At 37.9% G+C, this 26,547-nt stretch overlaps 3 protein-coding genes across 5 annotated transcripts in view; all 3 read right to left on the reverse strand.

Moving 5' to 3' along the window:
* The window catches only part of dgki (diacylglycerol kinase, iota), a 68,076-nt gene extending 66,831 nt beyond the window's left edge, over positions 1–1,245 (reverse strand). For all 3 annotated transcript variants that reach the window (XM_046873056.1, XM_046873057.1, XM_046873055.1), the window contains exon 1: positions 564–1,245. In XM_046873056.1, coding sequence (XP_046729012.1) covers positions 564–769 — 206 coding nt within the window. In that variant the 5' untranslated portion in view covers positions 770–1,245. The remainder of the gene's footprint in view (positions 1–563) is intronic.
* Positions 1,246–8,855: 7,610 nt separating this feature from the next.
* nots (nothepsin) lies at positions 8,856–16,294 on the reverse strand. Its single transcript, XM_046873101.1, has 9 exons — positions 16,239–16,294; positions 15,947–16,127; positions 15,256–15,373; positions 14,881–14,999; positions 14,290–14,489; positions 11,155–11,280; positions 10,585–10,732; positions 9,583–9,681; positions 8,856–9,484 (listed from the first exon to the last, which is right to left on the reverse strand). The coding sequence occupies exons 1-9, from the start codon at positions 16,292–16,294 to the stop codon at positions 9,299–9,301; spliced, it is 1,233 nt and encodes a 410-aa protein (XP_046729057.1). The 3' UTR covers positions 8,856–9,298.
* A 564-nt stretch (positions 16,295–16,858) lies between these two features.
* Positions 16,859–26,006, reverse strand: cct2 (chaperonin containing TCP1, subunit 2 (beta)). Its single transcript, XM_046873117.1, has 16 exons — positions 25,856–26,006; positions 23,818–23,892; positions 23,058–23,123; positions 22,859–22,970; positions 22,029–22,105; positions 21,609–21,721; positions 20,646–20,848; positions 20,427–20,527; positions 20,194–20,321; positions 19,572–19,675; positions 18,985–19,104; positions 18,453–18,581; positions 18,129–18,232; positions 17,572–17,671; positions 17,299–17,440; positions 16,859–17,065 (listed from the first exon to the last, which is right to left on the reverse strand). The coding sequence occupies exons 1-16, from the start codon at positions 25,856–25,858 to the stop codon at positions 17,035–17,037; spliced, it is 1,608 nt and encodes a 535-aa protein (XP_046729073.1). The 5' UTR covers positions 25,859–26,006; the 3' UTR covers positions 16,859–17,034.
* Positions 26,007–26,547: the final 541 nt, after the last annotated feature.

Genomic DNA, 26,547 nt, shown 5'->3' on the forward strand with positions numbered 1-26,547 from the left:
AACAGTCCAATAAAAAGCTGAAGTCACAAAGAAAATACACACACACACACACACACACACACACACACACTGGGTGAAATCAATATTCAGAAAGCATGTCTGTTCGTCCAGGCCAGCATGAAGCCATAAAACGCTGGAATAAAAGCAAAATTCAGTCATATGGTACATTTAATCCTAAATGTGTTTATAATATTATAGGTTCATTAATTACTTTATTTATTACTCCGTGTTATAGATATAGACGCTTTCACGTGACCTGTGTGTGTGTGTGTGTGTGTGTGTGTGTGTGTGTGTGTGTGCGTATGTGTGTGCGTGTGTGTGTGTGTGTGTGTGCGTATGTGTGTGCGTGTGTGTGTGTGTGTGTGCCAGTGTGTTTGTTTCCATCATTAAACAGAGGACGAGCGCGTTGCTTACTACTGTATATAAACACACATGAAATGTGATGTGGTCTGCGTCTCTCTCTCTCTCTCTCTCTCTCTCTCTCTCTCTCTCTATATATATATATATATATATATATATATATATATATATATATGTCTGTCTGTATCATTGTACCTACTCACCTGTATGACGTCTGCTTCCTGAACGCCAGACCTTTCATTTTTTCCTCCAGCGGCTCCTCTCTGTCCACGATGCCGCCCGCGGCCGCCTCGTCCCTCCCGCAGTCCGCCTGCAGCTCGCGCGCTTCTCCGCCGCTAGCTCCAAGCCGCCCACCGGAGGTCTCGCTCCGCGCCTCCTGCGCACGAGTTTCGGCGGCCAGGGGGTCCATGCTCTGTCCGGCAGTGGACCCCCTCTTTCTCCTCCCTCTCACCCGCTGCACCCTTTAAAGCACTGTCCGGTCCGAGCGGAGCTCTTATACGCTTCTACGGGTTAAAAGTGGCGCTCTCCGGCCACGAGACTGCGAGACTGTGAGCTGGCACTGCGGCGAGGATACGCGCCTAACGGGAGCGCGTTGACAGCATCCATCCCCAACCCCAGCCCCAGCATCTGCCTCCGCCTCCTCCTAACGCCATCCTGGGAGATTCCTACTCACCCTCTCGGCTCAGCATCGCACGACTAAGAAACTAGGACAGAGCACAGAGCTTCGCTCCTTCACTTGTTATGGGAAGCCATATGGTTCACAAATGGGTCAGAAAAAGGGCTTCATGTGTGCTGTGTCTTTTGCTCCTGTGATTGAAAGGAAGAAAAGAGCGATACCTCACACTCAAGCTACATTCACACATGCAGTGAGTTTATTGCTGCCAAGCTCAAGTCTCTTCCTACTTTTATTCGGTGGGTGATGCAAAAAGCCTTCTGAAAAAATCAGGAGACGGATCTGTGCGCTCTATTGTCTTTTCGACGATTAGTATTCAGATCACACTCGCCCCATTGTCCTGTGTGTGAAAGTAGTGTGAGTGCAGGGCTGGTTTTGCTTTCTAGACTCCCACAGGTCACCATAGCAAGTTACCTAAAAATATTATTTTGTATTTAAATCTTTTTCTGTATTTTTATAAAAAACTTAATTTCAACGACAACATAACTGATGATTAGTTTGGTTTTATTTACCCATCAAAATACCAACAATGGGCAAATAAAACACAGTGATTGTGAATTCGATAGGACATCATATTGTACAATAATAAATGCCAAATACTGTCATCATAATAAAAAATAAACCATACTCTGCATTATTACCTGACTTTACTAATGCCCTTGCGGCTGTATAAGAACAAAGCATACCTTGTATATACAATTTTTTCCTTATATATATATCTTTATATCTTTACATATTTTATATTTCAAATACTTTTTATTTATCTGCCTTCTTTTTTCTTTGTTTCATTTTTCTCCCCATCCTATTTCCTCATGCTGAACAGTGGTATAAAGCATTTTAATGCATGCCGTACTCTGTATGTATGTGTATGTGACAAATAAAATTCTATTGATTTTTTTTTAATAAAAAATATTGACCCAACTCTCGACTACAATTGGGAGATCTGTAAAAAAAATTAGCTTTGATTTTCTGAATATTACGTTATCATCATACATGTCAGTCACATGTGGGTATTTAACCAATTAATGTATAACATGTTGCTCTTTCCTTCACCCTACATTTAAACAATTTCAAATAATGGCTTTTTTTTGTATGAAATCTAAATTATATTAGAACATCACAAACTGATTACCAAAGTGGACATGCCAAATCCATCTATCTGTCTGGGTGCTTTTGGACAACCACATTGGATGTTCATGAGTCCTATGGCTTTCCATAAACTGAAACGGCACATCCTCTCTTCAGAGCGTCACCACACTGAGAACCAGCTGTAAGAAAAGTCAGATATATTTAGAATTTCCACCATCAGAGATAATCAGTTGCACCGGCCATTTATGTTGTGCTAATGTTAAGATTATCCTTAAATACTGAACTGAAGGTTGTAGACCAATGTAGTGTGTGTGTGTGTGTGTGTGTGTGTTTAATTATACATTTACAATTACATTACACACACATTGGCATATAATTAATTTCTGTTTTCAATATATGTAAAAATCACAAAGATTTTAGATTAGACTCTAAAATACAACTACATTCAGCTGGCCCTGACTCTATGGTATGTGCAAATCACTACTGTACTGAATTACATCAAGTAAATGACGTCAGTTGCTGCAGGTGTGATTTGCATGTCAAGCCTCCACTGATGACACTATTTGTTGTTTGCAATGCTTGTATGCATTGTACATTTGATTATACTTTGTCTTTCTGTTGATGGGTAATTTACATATGAAAAGAAATTATCATATTCTTTACATTGAACTCCTTTATTAAGCTATTCACTCTTTGTGTCCTATACACTATATGGACAAAAGTACTGTATGTGGTTCTTCTCCAAACTGTTATCACAAAGTTGGAGGCACATAATTGTACATGATGTCTAAAACCTGTTCCAGCATGACAATGTCCCTCTGCCCTTAGTGATGAAGACATGGTTAACCTCGGTTTCAGTGGACAATCTTTCATGGCCTGCTGCAGAGCACTGACCTCAACTCTACTAAACACCTTTGGGATTAATTGAAACACTGACTGCACCCCAGGCCTCTTCACTCTGCATTATTACCTGACTTTACTAATGCCTGTGCAGCTGTATAAGAACAAATGTCCACAATCACACTCCAAAGTCTAGTGGAAGGGTGGAAATGATCATACCAGCTCATGGGAAATAAATGTGAGAAGAAATGTTCAAAAAGCTTATACGAAAGTCGTGTCCACAAACTTTTGTTTATATAATGTAGATATATTAGTATACAACATAAAAGTAATAGTGTTGTTTAATGCTTTAACTAAAAAGAGCACAGGTGACAAAACAAAATACAAGAATATAAAATAGATTTGTGTTATGTTCAGTTCGAGAGTCTTTCCATCACTAGCGTTAACATCATTAGGTGGTTGAGATGGACTGCAAGCAGCAGCTCATAACAGTACAAAGATCCTAAGATCTTTCATAAGTTAAGACAGGAAATATTGTATAAATCAATGGGTTCATCCAAGGTGGCTTCTTTCCAAACCATTACTATCATGTCATATAAAGCCAATGCTCAGGAGCACAAGTGAGTTCAGCACATTAGGTGCTTTTAAGACCTGTGCAGTGTGTGCTGGACTCCACTTGTCATAACCATTAACATCTAAAGCACTGCAGAAAGCCTGGCCTGTCACATAGCATCCTTTAGCCAATAACAGTGCAGACAGCACTTGGATGTTTACCAGATTAGGACAAAAGGACCCATCTGTCTGTTGAGGTCCTCAGCCAGATAAAAAAGGATATCACTATAGGGGCTTATTGAGGACGGTATGTTCCAGTGTTGAATTATTTGTTTTAGTTCCTTTCACAGGTCAAAGGTTTCTGCTGTTTATTCTGATAAATCAATAAAATGTCACTTTTTATATACATGTGTAAAAAGATAAATGGATTGTCAGCAGAGAAATTTCAACCAAAATACACAGTGGTTCAGGGTTTGAAGTTTTGTTTATTTTGCATGTTCTGTTTGTTCAAATTTCGTAATGTCACTGGTGCATTGATGGAAAACCTACATTTTAACCCTTTAAAACTGTACAGCTTTGAGTTTGGATTGATTACTGATGCACCTGGTGGTTGCAAAAGAATAAAAGTAAACTTACGTTTTTGCTGTTGTTGTTATTGTGAAATCACACAGATATTATAAAAAATTTAAAAAGGCAATATGTTTTTTGCTTAGTTTACATAGAATTATTAATAACAAGTACTATATATATATATATATACATATATATATATATATATATATATATATATATATATATATATATATCACTTTTCTCAAAGATTTAAGGGGTTCCTCTTCAGTTTCTTTACAAAATCCATTATTGCACTCTTCTGTTGTCTCAGTAAATAAGCAGTAAATAAGTGTGGCAACCAACCTTGACCAAAGTCTTGTAACTGAGAACCAAGAAAATACAAAGCCCTCTGTCCTGAAGACGTTATCTTTGACCATTGCAATGTACTCACGATGAAGACTTCTTTACTTAACATTTTTAAAAGATTTCACTAAAAAAAGTTAATATTTAAAAGATAACCTGTTTAATTAGGACTTAGACTATTCCCCTGTGTATTAACTCACTATCAAAAACTTATTCAAAGGAGTTTGACCTTCTGACCAATCATATGTAAGAATTCAAAAGTGGTGTGGTATAAAAGTGGCAAAAAGATTTAAGTTAAATTGTCTTTCTGAATATCAGTTTTCATTAAAATGCATTATAAAAGCACACTTTAGAGAACACCAGGTCCACAGTAAAATGTTTTTTGTTTTATTTTTGGGAATATATAAAATTGTGATAATAAAAATTGGCCTATATTTTAGGTTCAGAATGTCCCTAAAACAACATATAACATATATCTTGAAGAACATATACCGACAATGTTGACTGTTCTGGTCTGTACCATCTCGGCATGACATCACCATTATCACTCTGACTGTCTCATTTAAGAAGCATATTAACACCGGCCTCCTTATGTAGCCTAAAGCTTCCTATGCTTCAGTGTTAACGTGAATACATTACAGTAAGTGAATATATTGCTTCCCACTGGCAAGACATTGAAAACAATCATTAAATATCAGATACAAGATACAAGCCCAATGCCAATATGAAACAAATGAGCAACATGGAACAATGCACTTTTGTTGCAAGAGATGCTTTTGCCCTGTGCTGTAGTGCATCACAGAGAGAGCATGTGTGGGCTGAGCATGAGATGGAAATCAGAGGTCAGCTATGATTACATATTTCCACTGTTTTTATAGCTATGATAATGACGGTCTCTCTCAATAAATAATAATGAATTTCAAGTGCACATGTTCAAGTGTGTCGGCTGCATAATGCAGCCTGTTATGGACACTAATACTGTGTTACAGTCATTCATTAATGTGGCAGAAAAGAATCAACAAAGATGAAGTTTACTGAAGAAGTCAGAAGGGGACATGAAGAGAAAACAAAGGTCACAGAAATACTGACACAACCGGCAGCTGTGCAAGTAAATGTTGTTTTGTATCTGTAAAATAGCTTAATAAATAATTTAACCACAAAGAGTTGTCACTTCCCTGTACAGGGAGGTGATCTTTAAATATGAGAACTATTTCTCATATAAACCACAGGCCTCGGAAATCTAGTTTTAATCCATAACTGTAAATCAGGAACAGCTTGGATTATCTCCAAGAGGATGGAAGGGAGCTCAAGCCCCAGCAGGGCCCAAGACTCTTCCTGCTTCTATCACACAGAGACACAGCTGCTGCAGCACACATACATACATGAAAATGTAAAAAATGAAAGAGAATTAATGATGAATTGCAAGATAATTATTATAATTTTTTCTCCTTGTAAAGGTGCATTTAAGCTTTTCTCAGTTTTCTGTATATTTCTGTGTGGGCTCCTACAGTAAACTGCTGCAAAAAAATACCTGAAATATTATTTTACAGTTAATAAAACTCTATCCATTATCAGCCTCAAAATGTCCTTTTTTGTTTCCTCTTCTCTTTACTGTTTAATATTATTTATGGTTTAATATTTGCTGTAGTTTGCTATAGTTTGCCTGTACCGTAATTTCCGGACTATAAAGCGCACCCATAAATAAGCACTGAATTTGACAAAGATTTTTATTTTAAACATAAATAAGCCGCACCTGTCTATACATATATATATATGTACACATATATCTCTACACTGAAACTAATGAACTTTACACAGGCTTTAACGAAAGACAGTGTCTGTTACACGGAGTAACAGGCGAAATATGTTGTGGCTCCTCTAATGAGCAGAGCGCCATTTTGGGAATAGCCTGCCGCCTCATTTCTAAGTTTCTTTGACTAACCCGTAGCGTTGTTGCCAAGAAAAATAAAAAAGCACGAGTTTTGGAAACCTGTCTGTGCTTATATGCAAATAGAGATAGCGAGCTCTCCCATTCAACGCGTTACAACGGCTTGTATCTAAACAGTAGCCTACCAAGAAAGTCATTGTTCACTGTCTTCCTTCTTCCTTTCACATCGCATCGTCGTGCGTTTCAAAATCACCATCGGTGAAGCTTTTCTCCCGCTGCCGTGCAGCTCAAAACACAGGTGAAGTGCGTCTAATGTTTTGGTGCTCAGTTTTTTGGCTTGAAGTTTGTGAAACCGGGAAAAACCCGAGGAAAATCCATAAATAAGCCGATTCGTTGTTTAAGACGCGGGGTTTGAATCATGGGAAAAAAGTAGCGTCTTATAGTCCGGAAAATACGGTAGTCTCACTTAAGCAGTTTATTGTTCATACTGTCACTAACTTCTGAACATATGATAAATAAACTTGAAACTTGTTTAGCACAAGTATTGAGTATGAGACGACATTTCTGTGTAGGTGTATTAACGGGTGATTCTTTGAGTGGGGTTCCATTTATGTTCCAGTACTATAACACTTCACCCCAGAGGGAATGCCACTATTCACACTTACTGTGAATTTAGAGTAGCAATTCCACCTATGTGCATGTTTTTGGACGGTGTTTGAAAACCAGTGGAGCTGGAGGAAACTCATACACAGGAACCTGTACAAAAACAATAATCTGAGCTATAGGCCATTTAATCAGACATACTTATCGCTAATGTTTAGGATGAAGCCACCCAGCTGATTCCCCAGCAAGTTCATCAACAGCTCTTATGTCAAATGTTCAACAGGAAGTTGCATCATTTTAATTTCCTGTAGACCATGAAAAGAAGTAAATAATTATTTCATAAATTTTGCTCTTTATTTTTAATAATACTGTAATAGTGACTGATGATTTGACTTGAATATATAGTTATACTGCTAAAATTATAGATTAAAATTAAAGTATTTAATACAATTATTTAGAAATGATCACAATGCACATGATGTGCTCATGCCATTAGCATGGATGCTGATTTACCCTATTTTGTTTGCTAATTCTGTGCTAAAAAATGCAACCATATTTAAGTTGTTGCCAACTTCATTAACTGTTATACAAAAATAATATACATCAGGGTTGTAACCACACTTTACTTTGCATTGTGCCACATCACACCCACCGATTTAAAACAGTGTAGTCTCAGTTTTTACAATATGGCTGATCCAATAAAAAATGCAAATCTTTGAATTATAGAAATAGCACTAAACATTCAATGTATAATTGTTATTTTGATATCTATTCTGCTAACTAATATGTGTTTGTCTGCCTGAAAGGGAAGAGCCAAGAGAAGGGGTGTATAGAAATGCATGACCAGAAACAACACTCAAAACTGCAATAAAATATATTTCAGGTGAGTAATAACATTACAGACATATAATGTAGCTGTTTTTATTGTATAAATAATAATTACACAATATGTTACTTAGAAAATGTACTTTGGGATTATGGAATGACAAATCAGTCATTAATTCTATGGAAATGCAGAACGTTTTTTTTCTTTAACAGGCTTCTCCTGCAGTCTTGCTTGTTTATTTTCTTAAAATTCACTAGCTCATGTGTCCACCATGTGTACAGGATGAGTATTACAGTGGTGTATAGAGCCTTCAGAATGCCACTTCGCTGAATATGAACACATCTTTACATCACATTTATCTATTAATATATACAACATCTGTCGGTAATAATAAATAGATTACCTTCTACTTTTACCTTTTTCCTAGTTTTCTATGGCTTCATTTAAACCATCTGCTTAGTTTCACGTCACAGAATTAAAGACTTGCATTTTCCTGTCCTTCATGTCCAGTTTCACCAGATCCTAAACTCTGATGACTTGAGACTGATTTATACTCCTTTATTTTTTTAAACAATTAAACACATTTCTGTTAAAGTGGCAATAATAGGTGACTGTTGTGTTCAGAAGAAGCTATTAGGACACTGGGATCTGCCTACCTTATTTTTTTAAATTATGAATGGAATTATGTATTATAGAATGTAGTTTAAAAAAAAATTGCATTAAAAAGACCAGCAGTCACGACTTATTTTTTAGATTTACTTAAGAGAAAATTAGTCATTAGTTTTGCCCACAGACTTAAATATGCAAGTGTAAAATTAAACAGGGTTAAGGAAGTTTTAAGAAGAATTTAATATTATAGAAGTATAACATCATAATACATTTTCAGCACTATTATATATATATATATATATATATATATATATATATATATATATATACTGCATATATATATATATATATATATATATATATATATATATATATATATATATATATATATATATATATATATATAAAACATAAGTTAAATGTAAACATTAAATAAGGTAAAACAGGTGCTTGAAAAAATCCGACCACATCTATGAATTTTAAATGTATATGTTTGTGTGCATATAAGCTCCTCTCATTCATTAGACAGCACAAATGTTCTAACTTACTTAAATGAAACTTACTCCTGACAAATATGCACACTAAACACACAAAAAGCCACCAGTAAATAAAAGGAAGACCTTTATTATTCTTAAGTACTGAAATTAACACCTCAAATCATGTGAAAAAGCTTGGACATAAACACCCATCTTATTATTATTTAATTAGTCATCACTATTTACCTGGAAAAAAAAAAATGAATGCAATTAAAATACTGAAGTTAATGGACAAATTCTGGGATGCTAGTTTAAATTAGTCAAACTGCTTAATTGCTTGATAAATTGATTCTCACAGTTATGAAGAACAGACAGTCCTCGTGCATAATTTTCCCGATTAAATATATCTAAATGTCACACCAATAAGAACATAAGAAGGAGGTGAGTGAATCTGACACCCGCTTTTACTAAATATTGAGACTTGTGGCCTTGTCAGAGAGTCGAGCAAAGCCAACCCGGTCCTCACCCCTGTCATAGATACTGTAAACCTGCGAGAGGAAAATGTCCCCAAGAATCCAGATAGGGCCGAATGCAGACATGATATCCATCGCTTGAAAGCCGCTTATACAAATTTCCTCATTATTCAATGTATCCTACACAAGGAAAAAATAGATAACTTATAAATGTATGTAATAAATGTATGTGCATATGTAAGTATGCCTGTTCAGTATGTATAAATCAGAGTACTCACTCTGCGAATGTAGGCATCTGCTCTGAGAGCATACTCCACTCCATTAAGCACAAAAGACACCACAGGCAAACTGCTGATCCTGGTGCAATCAACAAGATACTGTAATCCAAAACATTTATGTTAACGTTACTGATGTGTACCTACATAAGGAACAGAAGTTTCCTAATCTATACTGGGGTGTTGTGATTCCCAAATTCCCACAGTCTAAAACATCATGTCTTTAACTGTTTTAGACTATATATTCATATTTATATTTAATGCTGTGGAATTAAATCAAAAAGAAGCAAGTTCCTATAAAGAGTTAAAAAGAATGCGGATTGAAATGTTCCTGAGAAAGTCCTTTTTTGATCACTAGAGAATACTGATGCCCAAGACCTTCTCAGTTATTATTAAATAAAGAATTTCCTTACAGAACACTTTGCCATATCAAATGTCTCCCATATGAGTCACTGTGAAGGAGCTGTTCCACTAAAAGTGCATGCATTTATATAAACCGATTATAGCCAATTATTGCCTGTTCTAACTATTTTCAGAGCTGCTGTTATACAAAAATTAAGCAAAACAGTCTGACTAGACATAGCAACAGTGCTATGCAACAGTGCTTTGTTGTTATTCTTGTTATTTCCAAACCAGTGCGTTTTTTTTATCTGTATTTTATATTGGTGTGTTTTGTTTACTAAGTGTTTGGTCTTGCTGCTAAAATCAGTCACGGCTGACTGACGTACTTTAAGGAGAAATATGTAGCAGCATTTTAATATCATATATTTACATTTTCCTTGCAAATGACTTTGCATGTTGTATTCTCCTTCCATAACAAAACACAGACTCACCTTGACTCAAAATTCCATGTTCTTCACAGTGACAATGGTGAAAGGGTTGAACACGCTATACAACATGTTTAAGGGCAGTTTTGTTTAAGATGTCTTTTAAAAGATAGCAATTGGCATGTAAAGTGTAACCACCAAGAAATATTAGTATCCTTTATTCTGAAGAAAGTGTCACCTCTCCTATGGAAGAAGGTGTAGCTCCAATGAGCTGCTGAAGGATCAGGATGTACACTGTTGGTCCACTGATGAGCGTTGTTCCCGTGTCAACAATCACCTGGCAACTGTGAGAGTGGCAAAATGTAGCACTTCCCTGAACCTTTACTCTATAAAGAAACAGAAGAAAAACTTCTGATGGATCGTGACACATAGTGTGTGTTAGTTAAGGAGTAAAAGGTTTACCACCTATACATTTTAAATAAGCGTGTTATAAAGGAAAGCAACTAAATGTTAATAATTCTGACATTGGTAAGTAACAAGCAAGCTTTTAATAAATTGTTTATTTGGTTCAGATTAGATTAATTAGAAAATAATTCTTGTAAAAAAAAAAAAAACGATTAGAAAAAGCACAATGAAAGAAATGTCAGAAAAATCAGATTCAGCATTATAGAAATTCTGTTAACTTTGTTTCCTAGTACAAAAAAATGATAAAAATAATAAATACAAATAACAGTACAAACTTTTAAATGTAAAATATAGAATGTAAAATATTCTCTGTAAACGATACTCTGCAGAACATTGAACTTACGTATCTAATTTGATCTGCCAGTAGCCTTTTAGAGTGACTGAGAGCCAGTTAATGGGAGGAATGTAGAGCTCTTCATCCACACCTCCCAGCAACAGTTCTCCTCCTATAGCAGTAATTTTGCCATTCCTGCCAAAACATAATCCAGTGTCAGCTTTTGAGTCGGTGAGGTCCAGACAACAAACATGCCTTGACTTTGAGCTGAAGTGTTTAAATGCATTAATTTATAAATGTTTAGATTTTTTTGTGCTGTGGAACATCAAAGAGACATTAATTACCTCATTTTTATCTCTGTCTCAAAGCTAATAAAACAAAAAATAGCTTTTTGTGTTACTAAGAAAAGGAAAATATTTTATAATTAGTATATTATTATCACGGGCGAGGCCCAGAGAGCCACCCTGTCCGGGTGAGGATGGTAGATCTCCCAGTTTGCTTGGGTCAGGAGGTCCGTGTGCAATGGAAGGGGTGATGGCTCCGCATACAGAAGAAGGATTATTTCTGCTAGCCACAGTGCCTTGGGCCACCTGGGTACTATCAGAGACAAACCCTGTACCTCCACCCTGACCAGGGTTGGGGTTATCAGGCAAAGTGGCGGAAATGCGTAGAGCAGTACGTTGGGCCATGGATGAGCCAGTGCATCCACGCCGAGGGGTGCATCCTCGTCCCGTAGCGAGAAGAACATAGGACAATGGGCATTTTCACGCGAGGCAAAGAAATTGACGGCTGCCCAGCCAAAATACTCTCCCATAGCAGCCCCACTATCTGAGGGTGGAGATGCCACTCTCCGTAGAGTGGGTTCCCCCTCGACAAAAGGTCTGCGCCCCTGTTCAGAATGCCCAGGACGTGAGTCGCCCATAACGACAGAAAATGTAGTCTGCTCCATACCAAAAGCTTGTGAGCTAGAGCATAAAGCCTAGAGGAACCCATCCCACTCTTGAAACAGAGCACAGTGATGTGCGTGAGCACACGGGCAGTGTTTCGAATCACTTTCGATCTTAAATCGGCTATAATCAGCCAATTGTCTATGTATATCAGGATCTTGAGACCCGCTGTTCTCAGCGGCGCAAGCCCCACCTCTGCACACAGATAGAAAGTCCTTGGACGCAGTGCAAGCCCGAAAGGATGGACTGTGAATTCGTAAAACACACACCTTGATAGGCGAAACAAAGGAATCTCATGTGCGGAGAATAGATGCTTATATGGGAAAAAGCATAGTTTAGATCGATTGAGCAGAACCAATCATTCTGCTTTATCGAATGTACAAGAAAACCATTTGTGATAGCATTCTGAAATTGTATCTCCTCAGTTGTTTGTTCAACATTCTGAGATCCAGAATAGGACTGGGAGAAGTGTCCTTTTTGGTACCAGGAAATAGCGAAAGTAAAAGCTCTAGAGTTAGGGTTAGGGTCACATCCTTCCCTTCTGGAACAGGGAAACGCACTCTGGACGACATGGTGAACAGTGAAGCCTGAGCGAAACAGAGATCGGCACTCACCGGGGAGGGGGGGCTGACCCTGCCGAAAGAGAGCCTCCATCTTTTGGACAGGTAAACCTGGACGGCAGAACAGGTGTCTGGAGGGCTGGCCGCCCATGAACACAAACTGAAAACCCCCTGTGGCCGAGCATCAGGCCGGCCATTTATGCTTAGGACCAGAAGGAGCGGGGTTAGGGGGCTTCTTCGCCGCGGCGAAGGACATCTTATCCCAGTTCTGCAAGTATAGTGGGAATGGCATCCCACAGCAGGAGTGTTAGGCGGCCGGACAGAGGGCATCTGGTACGACACCAGCTTCCTAGTAAGACACAGTTTGAAAGCCTCGTCCTCCTTCTTTTTATCATCGTAGCACTGCTGCATTAGCACAACGGCACGGCCAAAAAGAGCCTGCCCAGGCTCAACCTGCACTCCTGCGATGCGACGCATCGTTAAGGTGTCTGGCAATGGAAGGCTCAATAACGGGGGGGGTCACCTATGCCAAGACTCGCCATATCCTTAACCTCAAGCACCGCAAGACTGTGTTTCAGATCGAGCGGATTTCCTCAGCAGTATTTTTATGTGTTTTGCACATGCAGGTCAGACGGGAAGAAGCTGCTTTTTAGGGCCAGGAGGAGGTCCCAGAAGCTTACCGTCGCACACGTCTCTCTCCTAAACCGAAGCATTTAGGAGAGCCGGCCATTCGATACTGAGGCGCGCAGCAGCACGTTCACAAAGCTCCAGCAGTACCGATTGAGGCAGGACAGAGGGAACATAAGGGGCCACGGACGACAGGATGGCCTCCTCGTCATCAGAGCCGTCGAGGAGGTCCGCCTCACCCTTATCCCTGGAACCGGGTCGGTCCGTCGAGGAAACATTTGTCGGCCGGAAATAAATCCTCAAAAGAGGACAGGCACAAGTCGGCCCAGTTCGAGGAAGCTGCATCCCCGGGAGGCCCCCGGGTGCACAGCGGAGTTGCCTTTTCCCCCTCCGAGTCACACAACTCGAAGTCGACACACTGCAAAGCGAATATTTTGAGCCTGCGACGCAGAAGCCTTTTCGGGAGCGCTAGACAATGGCTACAATTCTCGGGGAGGTTGATACCTTCCTGTGCATGTTTGAGACCCAGACAGACAACGCAGAAGGGATGGGAAACAGATTATGAAAGAGAACAGATTAGAACAAGTGTATTAAGTATATACTTGTGAGTTGTATTCAGATTGGCATTATACTGGCAAGTTATTATTATATTAAATTAATCATCTGCCATATACTGTAGAATGCAATATCATTGTATAGCACTATAAATCTGACTAACATGGAATAATATATATATATATATATATATATATATATATATATATATATATATATATATATATATATATATTTATTTATTTATTTATGTATTTATTTATTTATTTATTTTATAAAGCAGGTAGAGCTAGATAGAATAAATTTGGGAAAGTGGGAAATTCGTTGCTTAGTGTTTAAGGAGTTGGACTTTGCATGTGAAGGTCATGAGTTCAAATCTCAGCCACCGCAAGCTGATGCAAATAAAAGCATTTCCTAGAATTTGGTGCCATGCATTGTAGTTTGATTTCACTACAGTTTAAATAGTCACTACTACACTGCCCAAGTTTCTCTTGTGGCTACATGTCCATGCTCACTTGCGAAGGTAGAAGGAGAATATAGGCTTTTCCAGTTTGTTTTGGTTCATCATGTTGTCAAATACAGGCGCTCCAAGTTCCTCAGCCAGCGAGGGGTAACTGAGGCCCAAAACACCATCAAACCTGGTCATGACAAAGGACATGCCTGGCTCATACACTGACTCCCCAAACACCTGATCCGGCAGAACCATAGAGCCAACCTACACAACATAGCACCATTACAGAACACACACTCAGCAGAGATACAACAAAACAGGATAAAAAAATATATATGTCTATTTAATATAGTAGAAAGGGATTGATTGTTTAGGGGCCCCAACAAGTAAACATATTATTTTTTTTTACAGTCTAATTTCTGAATTATACAGTATATCATGTTTGGTGGCCTGAAGTGTACTGTAATTCACTAACCACACTAATACGCTATTTTGTGCAACCATTGAGGGAGGAAAATATGTTAGAACGATTCAGTTATGAATCATATCAGTACAACCATTAAATTAAATCTCTCTTGTCTTTACGACAGAGGAGAACAGCAGTGTGTCCAGGCCTGATCAATTAGTTTCCAGTTTGCAGCGTCTGTGACTTTACCCTCAGGATATCTTTAGCCATCACACCCAGCAGGTGTCCAGAGCCATAGTGAATGCCAAAGACCCGGCCGTCATGAACATAGGTGCTCGACTCCACAGCCTTGAACCTATGATGTGCAGCTGTGCCAAGAGAGGAACACAGTGACCGGTGACCCAAAATCCTAGGTCACTAACATAAAAATATACAAATGGGACACCTAGCAGTCTCACTGTGCACACATTACAGCATGAAATGAAACAAATGAACATTACATAAAAAAACGCTGATATAAACTACAATTTTTTAATAATTAGGATACTCATTAAGATACATCTCACATGAGACATTTAAAATGGTTATCATTCATTCTACAACAAGTAGAAATGCATTTATTACCACATGCTTGACTGACACAGTAAGATGAAGGCACCCACAAATCAGCAGATCCAGTGTCAAAGACCACAGTGAAGTTCTGCTCTGGGGTTCCCAGACTGATCTGTCCATAGTATTGTGCCTTCACAACACACCACCCAACATATGTGTATTAAAATGACATACAGGCATGAAAATGGACATCAACAGCAAAATGCAATGCTTAACTTACATATAAATAAAATCTTTCGGCTTCTCCCATTACGAGTCGCCACAGCGGATCATCCGTATTCGTGATCCGCATGTTCGATTTTGCACATTTTATGCTGATACCCTTCCTAACGCAACCCTCCCCATTTATCCGGGCTTGGGACCGGCACTAAGGGTGCACTGGCTTGTGCCGGTCCCAAGCCCGGGTTTGGTTCCCGGTCAGGTGAGGGCGCCGCATCCTAACCACTAGACCACCAGGAAACCAATGCTTAACCTACATATGAGCACTAATTCAGTGTTGACCAGTCACTGAAGATTATACATTTAATACAATTATATGAATAGTTTGCACCCCATTTTAAAACATCTAGTACTTTATGTATCCTTACAGCTGATCACATCTGTACCCATCTGTATAGATTTAAGATTTTGTAAAATCAGCCCATGATGATGACGACTAGTTATACATTGCCAAAATCAGTAATCTTTTACTATTTGAACTTACATCCATAAAGTTGTAGAGTCTTTCTGCTACTTTTCCAGGTTCAAGAGATGCTAAGTTAGTCGGGTAACACTGGGCATAGCGACGAGAGAAAGCATCCACCTGATGGTCCTTCATAAAGTCCTTTAGCTGGTTAGCTGCTCTTAAATGACTCCTCATAGTAGACATCTTCATCAGAGGCACTCTTGGTCCCAAAATTATATTAAGCAAAAATGTAAGTAATATAAAATCTTATATTTAACATTTAGAATCAGGTTACTTTTTTCTTTAACTTTTATCTATAGAATTTTCTTACCTTATAAGGCCATGAACAAAGCTCAAAGAACAGAAAAGCAGAAGTACTCGCTTCATTTTCATTACTTGACAGCATCTGTCCATCTGTCTGTTAGCAGGTCTTACGATAACGCTTTCATAGAGAAAAGTGAACCAATGCACTAGTCCTCCATGCCAACCAATCTCAAGTGTTAAATAAATGTTGGACTAATTTCAGGTTGGTTTGACCTTGAACTTTGTTTTCTCTTTGCTTTAACATGCCACACAAAGGAGTTATTTAACACCACTTATAAAAGATCAACTGAGTCAGTAGTTTTTATACACAAATTTCTCTATAAAAAAGGATGCCACATTTTCAATACACATTGTACGGTGCCAATATTACCAAATATATATTTTTCATCTCATGTATTGATGAGAAAAAAAAATCTGGTTACGATCTAAATTAAGATTGCTATGACTTTGTACACTGGATACAAACTTAGTTGGATATGACACTCAGTTATCATCAGTTTATTTAAAATACAACCTCTGTTTTGGTCATAAGTACATTATGGCACCTTTTAACTGAAGAGATGTTTAAGTTTTATGTATCAGCTCTCAGTATGACAAAAATAAGGAAAATAAGACAAGAAACAAAAACAGGTTTTAAAGTTTTATTACTGAGTAAACAAACAAAGCCATGCTGGCGTGTTTGAATAGCAGAGGGACACAGACAGCCTCTGCAGTGCTAACTGTGCTACACAATGACGAACTAAAGAAGGAGGCCATTGCAGGTAATAAATACACAGGCTGCTTTTCACACTCTTCAGTTGCTTTTAACATGGGTGGTGATCTGGTACTCGTTTTCTAGAAGAAAGAAATTGGCAGTTGGTGAGTCATAACATATTGTCTCAGACCCACGCAGTTCAAATATTAGCTAGCTGGAAATGCAAAGCTAAATCTCGCATCACAAAACTAATTTAAGAATATGAGTCAACCAGAGAGAGAATTTGTTGCCAAGGCAGAAATCAATGACTAGTATCTGAGCATGATTTCAAGTTTCACTACGGTGTTATATTATGCAAGCAAATTTAATTTACCTTGGAGCTGCTTTAATAATGTCATCAACACGAAGAATCATCTCCGCTGCCTCTGCGGCACTTAGCAGGACCTGTCGTTTCACTTGGAAGCTCTCTGTGACTCCCAGCTCAGTCATGTCACCAATAGTGCCAGCCTTCATGTCTGAGGCACAGCAGGGTTAAAGGTTAGAATAAGTTCAAAATCATTGAATGACAGAGAAAACTTCAAACTCAGACATTTGATTTGCTCTAAAACTGATTACTACATGTGTGTGATACTATTTGAGAACTCACCCAGACCAAAAGTAATCTTATTCTCCTGGTGGGCTGCCCTCAGTTGAGCCACGAGGTCTGCACTGTCGTATCCTGCATTATCCGCAATTATAGTGGGCAGCTAGGATACAGACATGTTCATAGAATAAGTGGGAATTTCAAACACCACCACTTTTCAAGCCATAAAGTAACCAAGTTTGGCATGAAAAAGTCTGAAGGTAGAAATATATTATATATTGTAAAATCTCATATATATATTTTATAATAGTACAGCAGCAAGCAGTTACAATGAATTATAAAATCAGGCATTTGATCTTTTGATAGTTCAACAAAATTATTAGGGAGCAAAGAATAATTGATATGATATTTCTGAGCTGCTTTTCCATAAGCTTGTATTAGACCACTCTGACAGAAAGATAGAAATACCAAAATCTTACATGCTGTAACATGAACCCTTTGCACCGTATTCACTTTCAATTATAATTGTGTTTAAGTTTTGCTTAATTTAATAAATATACTTCAAATACATAAATTTGAAAAAAATTAATAATAAAAAACACAATAACTTCAGTTCTCACCATTCTCAGAGCTTTGGCAAAAGATTCCATGGCCACAGCTTCTTTACCAGGTGTTCTGCAAGCCAAGTCTGTCACTACTTTAGCCATCAACATCTCTGAACAACCTATGGACAATGGAATGGGTTTTTTTTTTAAATAAATTTTTCCCCCTATAAACTGATTAAACCCTTAAGAAAAACTTGCGTTAATGTCACACACAATACATGAGCATGAATTTCATTTTAATACAACAAGCATGTAAAACATGGTACATGCTTGTTGTATCTGCAATAAGAATGAATTCAAATAAGACAACAAATAAGAATGATCAAGATATTCACATACCTCCACCATAGACTGTGCGAGTCTCTTTCACGGTCTGAGACAATACGCACAATGCGTCGTGAAGAGAACGTTCAGCCTCATCCAGAATCTGCTGTGTCGCCCCACGCAGAACAATAGTGCAGGCCTCACCTTACAGGACACATGCATAAATATTATTGTACACCGCTTATAAATGCTGCTAAAAATTAAAATAAATATACCCATGTATGGAGAGATTGGTGATACTGGCTTTAATATTTCCAGAGGTTTCAAATGTAAACTCTACTGTACTAAATATATGCAAGAAAACCCTGTTTACAATTTAATTACAGTAACAAAGTCCCTGACCTCTGCACTCACAAGAGTGGTCTTTTCAGGTCACATTGCTACTAGCATTGTTTTTAACAATGTCATGTATGACTGGACCCATAATAAACCAGTACCATCAATAAGCAAATTTAAATATTCTTGTTGGGTCGCAAAGATTACAATAAAGAATAATAAAAATGAACATATTCAGCAGAATGTGGGCCATGTCTGAATATTTACTTACCCATATCCACTCCAGAGAAATGGATGAGAGTGTCCTCTCCGATCATTACCTCCTCAATGAGTTTGCAGTGGCCCAGCTTTACCAGCTCAGGGTGTTCAAAGGTGGATGCAATCTCCCCTCCTGTCAAGGAAAGAAATCCAATGTTAACAGTTTTTTTGGCAAAGAGAAATGTACAAGAATAACCAGGTAGAATCAGTGAACAAGTTAGAAAAATAATTTACAACATTTAGCCCCGATGCTTCAAACTAGGACAATACTAAATATACAAGAGAAAATAAGAGAAGTCTCTTAAAATGAACAAGTAATTTGTTTCCTTTTTTCTGTATTGACATTTCTATTGCTAAAATTGCATCCAAAAAATTTTAAAACTAAACCCATTTAATTGTCAAATCACATCAAACTGCAAACATACACACATATATGCAGACAAGGGATTTTAAAACCATGTCCTATTACCTCAACTCTACATTATTAACTGAGTTTATATGAAAATCGTAGATTTGTTTAACTTTTCCAAGCTTCATTTTTTTATTTGGGTATGAGAAGATATGTAATAGTTCACTCCCCACAAGTCTTTATTTATATACCTGTGACTAATGCCAGTCGCTCCACTCCAGCAAAGTCAGCATGTTCGATGGCCATGACGCCGGCAGAAGCAAACAGCTGCTCAGGGTAGTTATAGATCAGTTGTCTGCAGAAGAAGAAAACTTAAATTTTAGTCACATGGTTTGCAAGTGCTTCAATTCAATTCAAATGTATTTCTACCGCACTTTTTACAACATTTTCTTAAAGCAGCTTTATAGACTGTAAAAGCAAAAAATTTTAAATAAGTGAATTGTGTGTATCAATCTCCAATGTTCAAGCCTGGGGCGACTGTGCCAAGGAAAAAGTCCCTTAGATGGTATAAGGAACCAGACGTTTTAATGATTTTTTTTTTTTATAATTAATAATAAAAACATTACATACATTGGAGAGTAAAAAATATCATGAGAACCAGAGTGTGTGATGAGTAATAAGCCTTTTTACAGTCTTAAATGGTAAGTTTGAGTTGTGAAACCAGGTGCTCCTGAGCAATACATTAAATCAACATCTGAGATCATTTAGCAACTGTTATAAATATAATATAAAAATGCTGCATAGTAAAACAGTTAACAATTTACTTTTAGTTATTAAAAGCCTGTGGTGAATTGTCTAGTGTGCGCCTTGTACCTATTGATGAAGCAATTAATTCCATGCTTCAGAATGCGATCAACTTTCTCCTTCATTTTCTCTTTCTCTGCCGTCTCAATCTCTGCCACTTTTGCTGTAGAGTCGACACGAACTCTGGAGCCAAAAATCTACAGAAATCACACACAGAAGTTCAATGGCCATGTTTATAAAAAAAAAAAAAAAAAAAAAGTGTAAAAAAAATTATTTAAAAACAGTTCCAGAAAAATCTGTACCTTGATCTTGTCTGTGTCCATTCCAGTGTTGGCAATAAGGATGTTTGCATTCTCAATCCTTTTGGGCTGATTAACACCGATCTTCTTGTCAAGCAGAAATCCTTTAAAAGTATTAAAGCAATGTATTGAGCAATAAACAAAAAGACAATGTGCAAAGCCAAATCCAAACTGATTAAACATCAAGGAAATATGCTTCTCATAAATAATTCATATTCTGACCTTCATCCAGGTAGGAGTCTGTAAGGCTGCCTCCCAGCTTCTTGATCACGTGGATGGCCTCCAGGTTGCCAGAGCCCTTCAGACGGAGCACGGCCTGTACAGCCAGCTTAGCAAAGTGATCTTTATGATGAGTGAGCAGCTTGGATGAGAGAGTGGTTCGGGAGATGTTCAACAGGTCCTCCTGGAATTTAACCTCGTCATCACTGTAAATGCAGGGTGAGGGTTAAAACTACAGTTAGACTTGCTTTTAACTACACATATGCAGAATGGCAACAACTCCTCGAATCCTGCCAACATCATTGTATAACTTGTGTAAAATCATAAAGTCTTAATGAAAACCATGCATTTTTTCACTTAAGTGTAACATATGTAACTTTTGCAAAAAAAGGTATCATTATATAATACACACATGGTTATAGTATAGAATTATAATATATAATTATACATATGAAAAGCTGTAGAATTCGAAAGCAAAAATTGACAATTACGTATACACCATTTCTAAAAGTTTTGGGTCACCTGAACTTTCCTGCTATGTGTGCTTCTTTTCCAAACTGTTACTACAAAGCTGGAGGCACACAATTGTACAGGACCTCTTTAGATACGCTGGTTTACATGCTTTGGAGGGGAAGATCATGAGTGGCGTGCTATAGAGCTTTGATCCCAATGCTACTGAACACCTTTGGGAAGAAATTGGAACGCTGACTGCACCTCAGGTCTCCTCACCTACATCAGTACCTGCCTTTCATAAAACCCTTGTGGCTGATGAACAAACATCCATAAGCACACTTAAATCTAGTGGTACATCTTCCCAGAAGAGTGGAGGGAATTAGAAGAGCAAATTGGGACTAAATGTGGAATGCAATGCTCAAAAATCACATACCATACTTATGACCTGGTGACCCAATACTTTTGGAAATACTTAAATTCATGAGATGGTTAAAACGGAGATATTAACGTTACCCATGGTCCACAGCAGCCTCCCTCAGGGCCTGGCGAGCAGCCTGTGTGGCCTTCCTCCAGCCTGAGATAATGATCTGAGGATGAATCTTTTTGGCAATCAGCAGCTCTGCTTCCTAGTATGTAGTGCACACAAAGTCACCGCTGAGTCATCTTTACATATGGCATTAAAGAAGGTAGGAATCTGGGAACATTATAGCCCAGTTTTAAAATACTTTCTTTACACAATATAGCCAAACTCAACAAGTGGGGTTGATAATGTTCTCCTTGCTGTATAATAATTCAAGTTCATTAACACATATTAATTAAAGACCACTATATAATCAAATCATTAGTCAACCATTTGGAATGGATTTTCCTGCTTGTAAAGTGTGTCAAGTTTTTTTCAGATATGAACCACTCGGATGTAGGTTAATGCCTCACCCTGAGCAGTTCTGCTGCGAGCACAGTGACAGATGTAGTGCCGTCTCCAACCTCATCATCTTGGACCTTGGACATATCTAAAAACAAGACATTGTAGGGAGACCAATGATGATACGCTACTTTTAACCAGTGGCGGCAAAGCCTTTTGACCCACATTTACAACCTAAATTCTAATATCTGTCCCATGAAATTTTATTAATTTATTCTCAACTGTTTATTTACTTCATTATGTAGCTTTTCTCTTGGCTGCACTGCTTTCAGAACATGTAAAGAGGTTAGATTTTTTTTTGTCCATTTAGATTTCAGTGCTGCCATGTCAATCTAATCTGCCCAGGGCCTTCAAAGTCTGTACTGCTGGCCTTTTTTTTTTTTTTTACACCGTAGTCTCCTTAATAAATAGTAATGTAAATATGATTTCATATTCGCCTCACAGGGCCAGCTAGCTGGCCCAGAATAGCGTCAGCATTTTTACGTCCTCTGATTGGTTGGTCAAAGGGGAAATAGTTACAGCTAAGTTCGACTGGCAAAACGTGTGTAGCGCTCTGCACACATGAATACATCAGAGTTAAACTTTCTTTACAACTATTCTTTACTCTCTCTGTAATGCACACGTTGTTATATTGCATTTTTGTATAGAATTCATGGTTTTTTATAATTGTGATGTGATAATGGTGGTATTAAGAGGTGGATTAAGTCGGGTAAGTCCCAACTAAAAGCCCAGGTACCAAATGCACAGCCTGCCACTGCTTTAACTCTGTGTCGCTCCTGCCGCAAACCAAATTAAAACAATTGTACATTAAAACCGTTGTATATACAGACATCATACTCACCAACCAGCACTTTGGCAGCAGGGTTATCAACACCGATGGCTTTCAGAATTGTTGCACCATCGTTGGTCACTGTAACAGACCCCTCACGTCCTCCACCCAAAAGGATTTTGTCCTGCAGAGAAAATAAGCAGGTGAGAAAAAGAACATTCAGATAGATACCTAAATGAGTATCTGTTATTCTTTTTAACAATTTACATACCATTCCTTTTGGTCCAAGTGTACTTTTCACCAGATCTCCAATAGCAATGGCACCAACAAAAGAAGACTAGAAGGGAAAAAAAGCCTAGGGTTAGCAAATATGTGTTTTGATCGTTTTTAACATCATAATCAATTGCTATACAGCAAAAAAATAAAACATTCCACTTTAAAGCTTATTTGAATATTTAATATCTTGTATTATCTTATTTGTATATATAATCTATATTTAATCGTAAAATATATTTGGGAAAAACACATTTAACTGTATATCTCACACGCATATGTATATTGTACTGCTTCATACAATATTACTGAACACTTGTGTGCTGTAGCTTTTCAATTTTCCTTCACTAGAACCAAGAGGCACAACCAGTTCCAGCAGGAGAATGCATGTTTGCACAAAGCCAGTTCCACAAATACATGGTTTATTAAGGATCTCCAAGTGTCCAGCACAGAGCCCTGAAATCAACTCATATTGAACTCATGAAAGGTCTGTGGCTAAATGAGTACGAATGCACACTAACTTTAAGTAGAAAGCCAAAAGATGGGAGTTATATGAGAGATAGATAGGGAGATAGGTAGTTTATTCATCCCAATGGGAAATTTACAAATGGCAAAGGGGGACTAAATCTTATAATACATTTATAATAGCAAAGGGGAACTGTATCTGGAAGTCAAACAAGCAAATATGGGTGTCTACAAAGTTTTGGCCATGTAGCGTATTAACTGTTATTTTATAATTGGTCAGCAAAAGTACTCACCAGGCGAGCAGTCTCAGCTCTCTCCTCATCAGCGCCATGTCTGAAGATGTTCACGGGGGCCATTGATAAAGAGGCCTATAAAGTGAAGATCACAGACAGAACATTTAGGTAACACATACAAGAGATTTAAAAATCCGTACATACTACACTGATTACAAAGAACAGCAAAAACATACAGTAATCAACCACACATCTAAAAAAAAAAAAAACAGGAAGTATATACTGCATACGTACCATGGTTTTTAAATACTATGAGATCCCCTTCCTTTTTTAACACAAACATTTTAACCTGTAAGGAAGTTTCACTATCTGGTGTACGCTGATCAGGAGTTAATACTCTCCCCAACGTGTCAGTAAAAACACGCTATAGGATTCAGAACACTCAAACTTTACTTGGTTTAGGATTGATTGTGTATGGTGTGATTTTTGCTGTCATCTGCTAGCCGCTATTTGGTAGGTTGTGTGATGTCGAATGACTGCTGCTCAGTGTTCTGGCCCTTTTTGCTCTTGATGGAGAACGTTATGTCAGAGAGGTAAATTATCATGAAAGGTAAATTGTGAATCTCCCTCTAGTGTTGAAGCGTGGAAATGCAACTGAAGGGGAATTTAACACACTGCATTGCATTTTACTGAATCAATGCTTAAAAAAATCCTAAATCCTATCAAATAATCTCTTTTGTATTTATTTGTATAATAGATGCAGCTTCTTGGAATGGTTTCTGCCTATTATTTTGTTCTAGAAAATAATTTTTTGCTGGTTGACAAAGAAAAAAGTTTTAAACAGGTGGGTCTCATCTCATCATTTGCTTCAAATTGTCTTATTTATAACAATCTTATAATTAACAAGCTTTAAAATATTAATATTACAGCCTTTTAATCATATATGCTGCTTAACAAAAGCTTTTAATAACAAGTGGGGGATTAAAAAGAATACACCGATCAGGCAAAACATTATAACCTTATGAGTGGTGAAGTGATTATCTCATGATCATGGCAACTGTTAGTGGGTGGGATATATTTATTAGGCAGAAAGTTAGAAGCAGGAAAAATGGGCGTGAGGATGTGAGCGAGTATGACAAGGGCCAAATTGGGATGTCTAGACGACAGGGTCAGAACATCTCCAAAACTGCAGCTCTTGTGGGCGGTTCCCCGTGTGCAGTGGTCAGTATCTATCAAAAATGGTCTAAGGAATGAACAGTGGTAAACCGGCGACAGGGTCATGGGTGGTGCATCACTGATGCACAGCATGGCTGGTCCATGTGGTCCGATCCAACAGAAGAGCTCCTGTAGCTCAAATTGTTTAGAAGTTAATGGTGTTAATACTCGACGGGTCAGAACTGTTTTGGCAGCAAAAAGGGGACCAGCACAATATTAGGCAGGTGGTCATAATGTTATGTCTGATCGGTGTATAATACATCAGAGAATCTGCAGCATCCAGTATTGGTCTGTGACTCCTCCCAGCTCCTCCATCTTCCTCATAGAAACCACTAGAAAACTCACTCCTTAGTCTCCAACCCAGGACTAATAATTAAAACATTTCCTACGGAGTATATTTACTTACTCACTCACCAATTTAATGTGAAAAAAAATATACAAAAAACAAAAAAAAAAGTCAAGAATTTTTTTTTAAGTGCGAAGTAAAACACTTAGCATGCTAGCTAACCGGCTCGCGCAGCCGGGATGCACGAGCAACACAATGGGGTCTGACAGGTAGCATTAGCAGCTCCGCTAACTTTCAATACAGAGGAGTTTCCGTTTAACGGCATTTAGAGTTGACGGTAATAATATAAAAAAAATTAACAAAAAGCTCTAAAAACAGATATTGATGAACTCTTGTCCAGCCCCGTTTGCGGGTGTAACCGGGCTAACGGCCTAGCGCTACCTCTGAAGGCCGACATGTGCGCGTGCGGGAGTCGGGGTGTAGTCTCCGTGTTCACAGCTACACACTTTCCACATTTATTCTACTTCTACTCCCATTTTCATACAGATATTAATAATCTAAATTTGTGCTTTAGATTATAATTGAACAAACACTCACCATGACTGCTACCGGTTATGCTGAAAGCCGCACGCACGCGCACTCACAAACACCGGGAAGAGAAGAAGCTGCAGCACATGCAACGCTGAAGAACGTAAAAACGTGTTGTGTTTTTTTTTCCCATCCGTATTCAGACAAACCACGCCCCATACAATGCGATTGGTTCATGCTTTATGCAAACTGCTGCAATGTATTGGTTTGCAGTATTAAGGCTGTATTTTTATTGGATAAACGGTTTGTGAACGTTTGTGCTGACAACCAATTGTATTAAGAAGGACTTAGATTGTCGGAATATAGGTGAGAAAAATATGCAGGGACATAGACCATCGGGAAGACTTTTCAAAATAAAATCTCCATCATTATGGAATGAGTGAAATGATAAATAAGTGTCAAAAACTTAATGAGTGTATTTATTAAGCGAATGTTTTTAAATAATAAAAGACAAGTATGATTCAAAGTCCTTGTTTAGTCAGATCTTTGCAGGCAGATAAGCCCTAGCTAAAAATTTGTATAGACCAGGGGTGTCCAATCTTTTCCACAAAGGGCCGGTGTGGGTACATGATTTTATTCCAATCACACAAGTTCACACCAATTCTACCTGTTTAAATCTAATGATTTTCATCAGGTGTGGACCTTGATTGGTTGGAATGAAAACCTGCACCAACACTGGTCGTTTGTGGAAAAGATTGAAC

The sequence above is a fragment of the Silurus meridionalis genome, chromosome 18 (genome assembly GCF_014805685.1).
Source record: "Silurus meridionalis isolate SWU-2019-XX chromosome 18, ASM1480568v1, whole genome shotgun sequence".
Classification (NCBI taxonomy): domain Eukaryota; kingdom Metazoa; phylum Chordata; class Actinopteri; order Siluriformes; family Siluridae; genus Silurus; species Silurus meridionalis.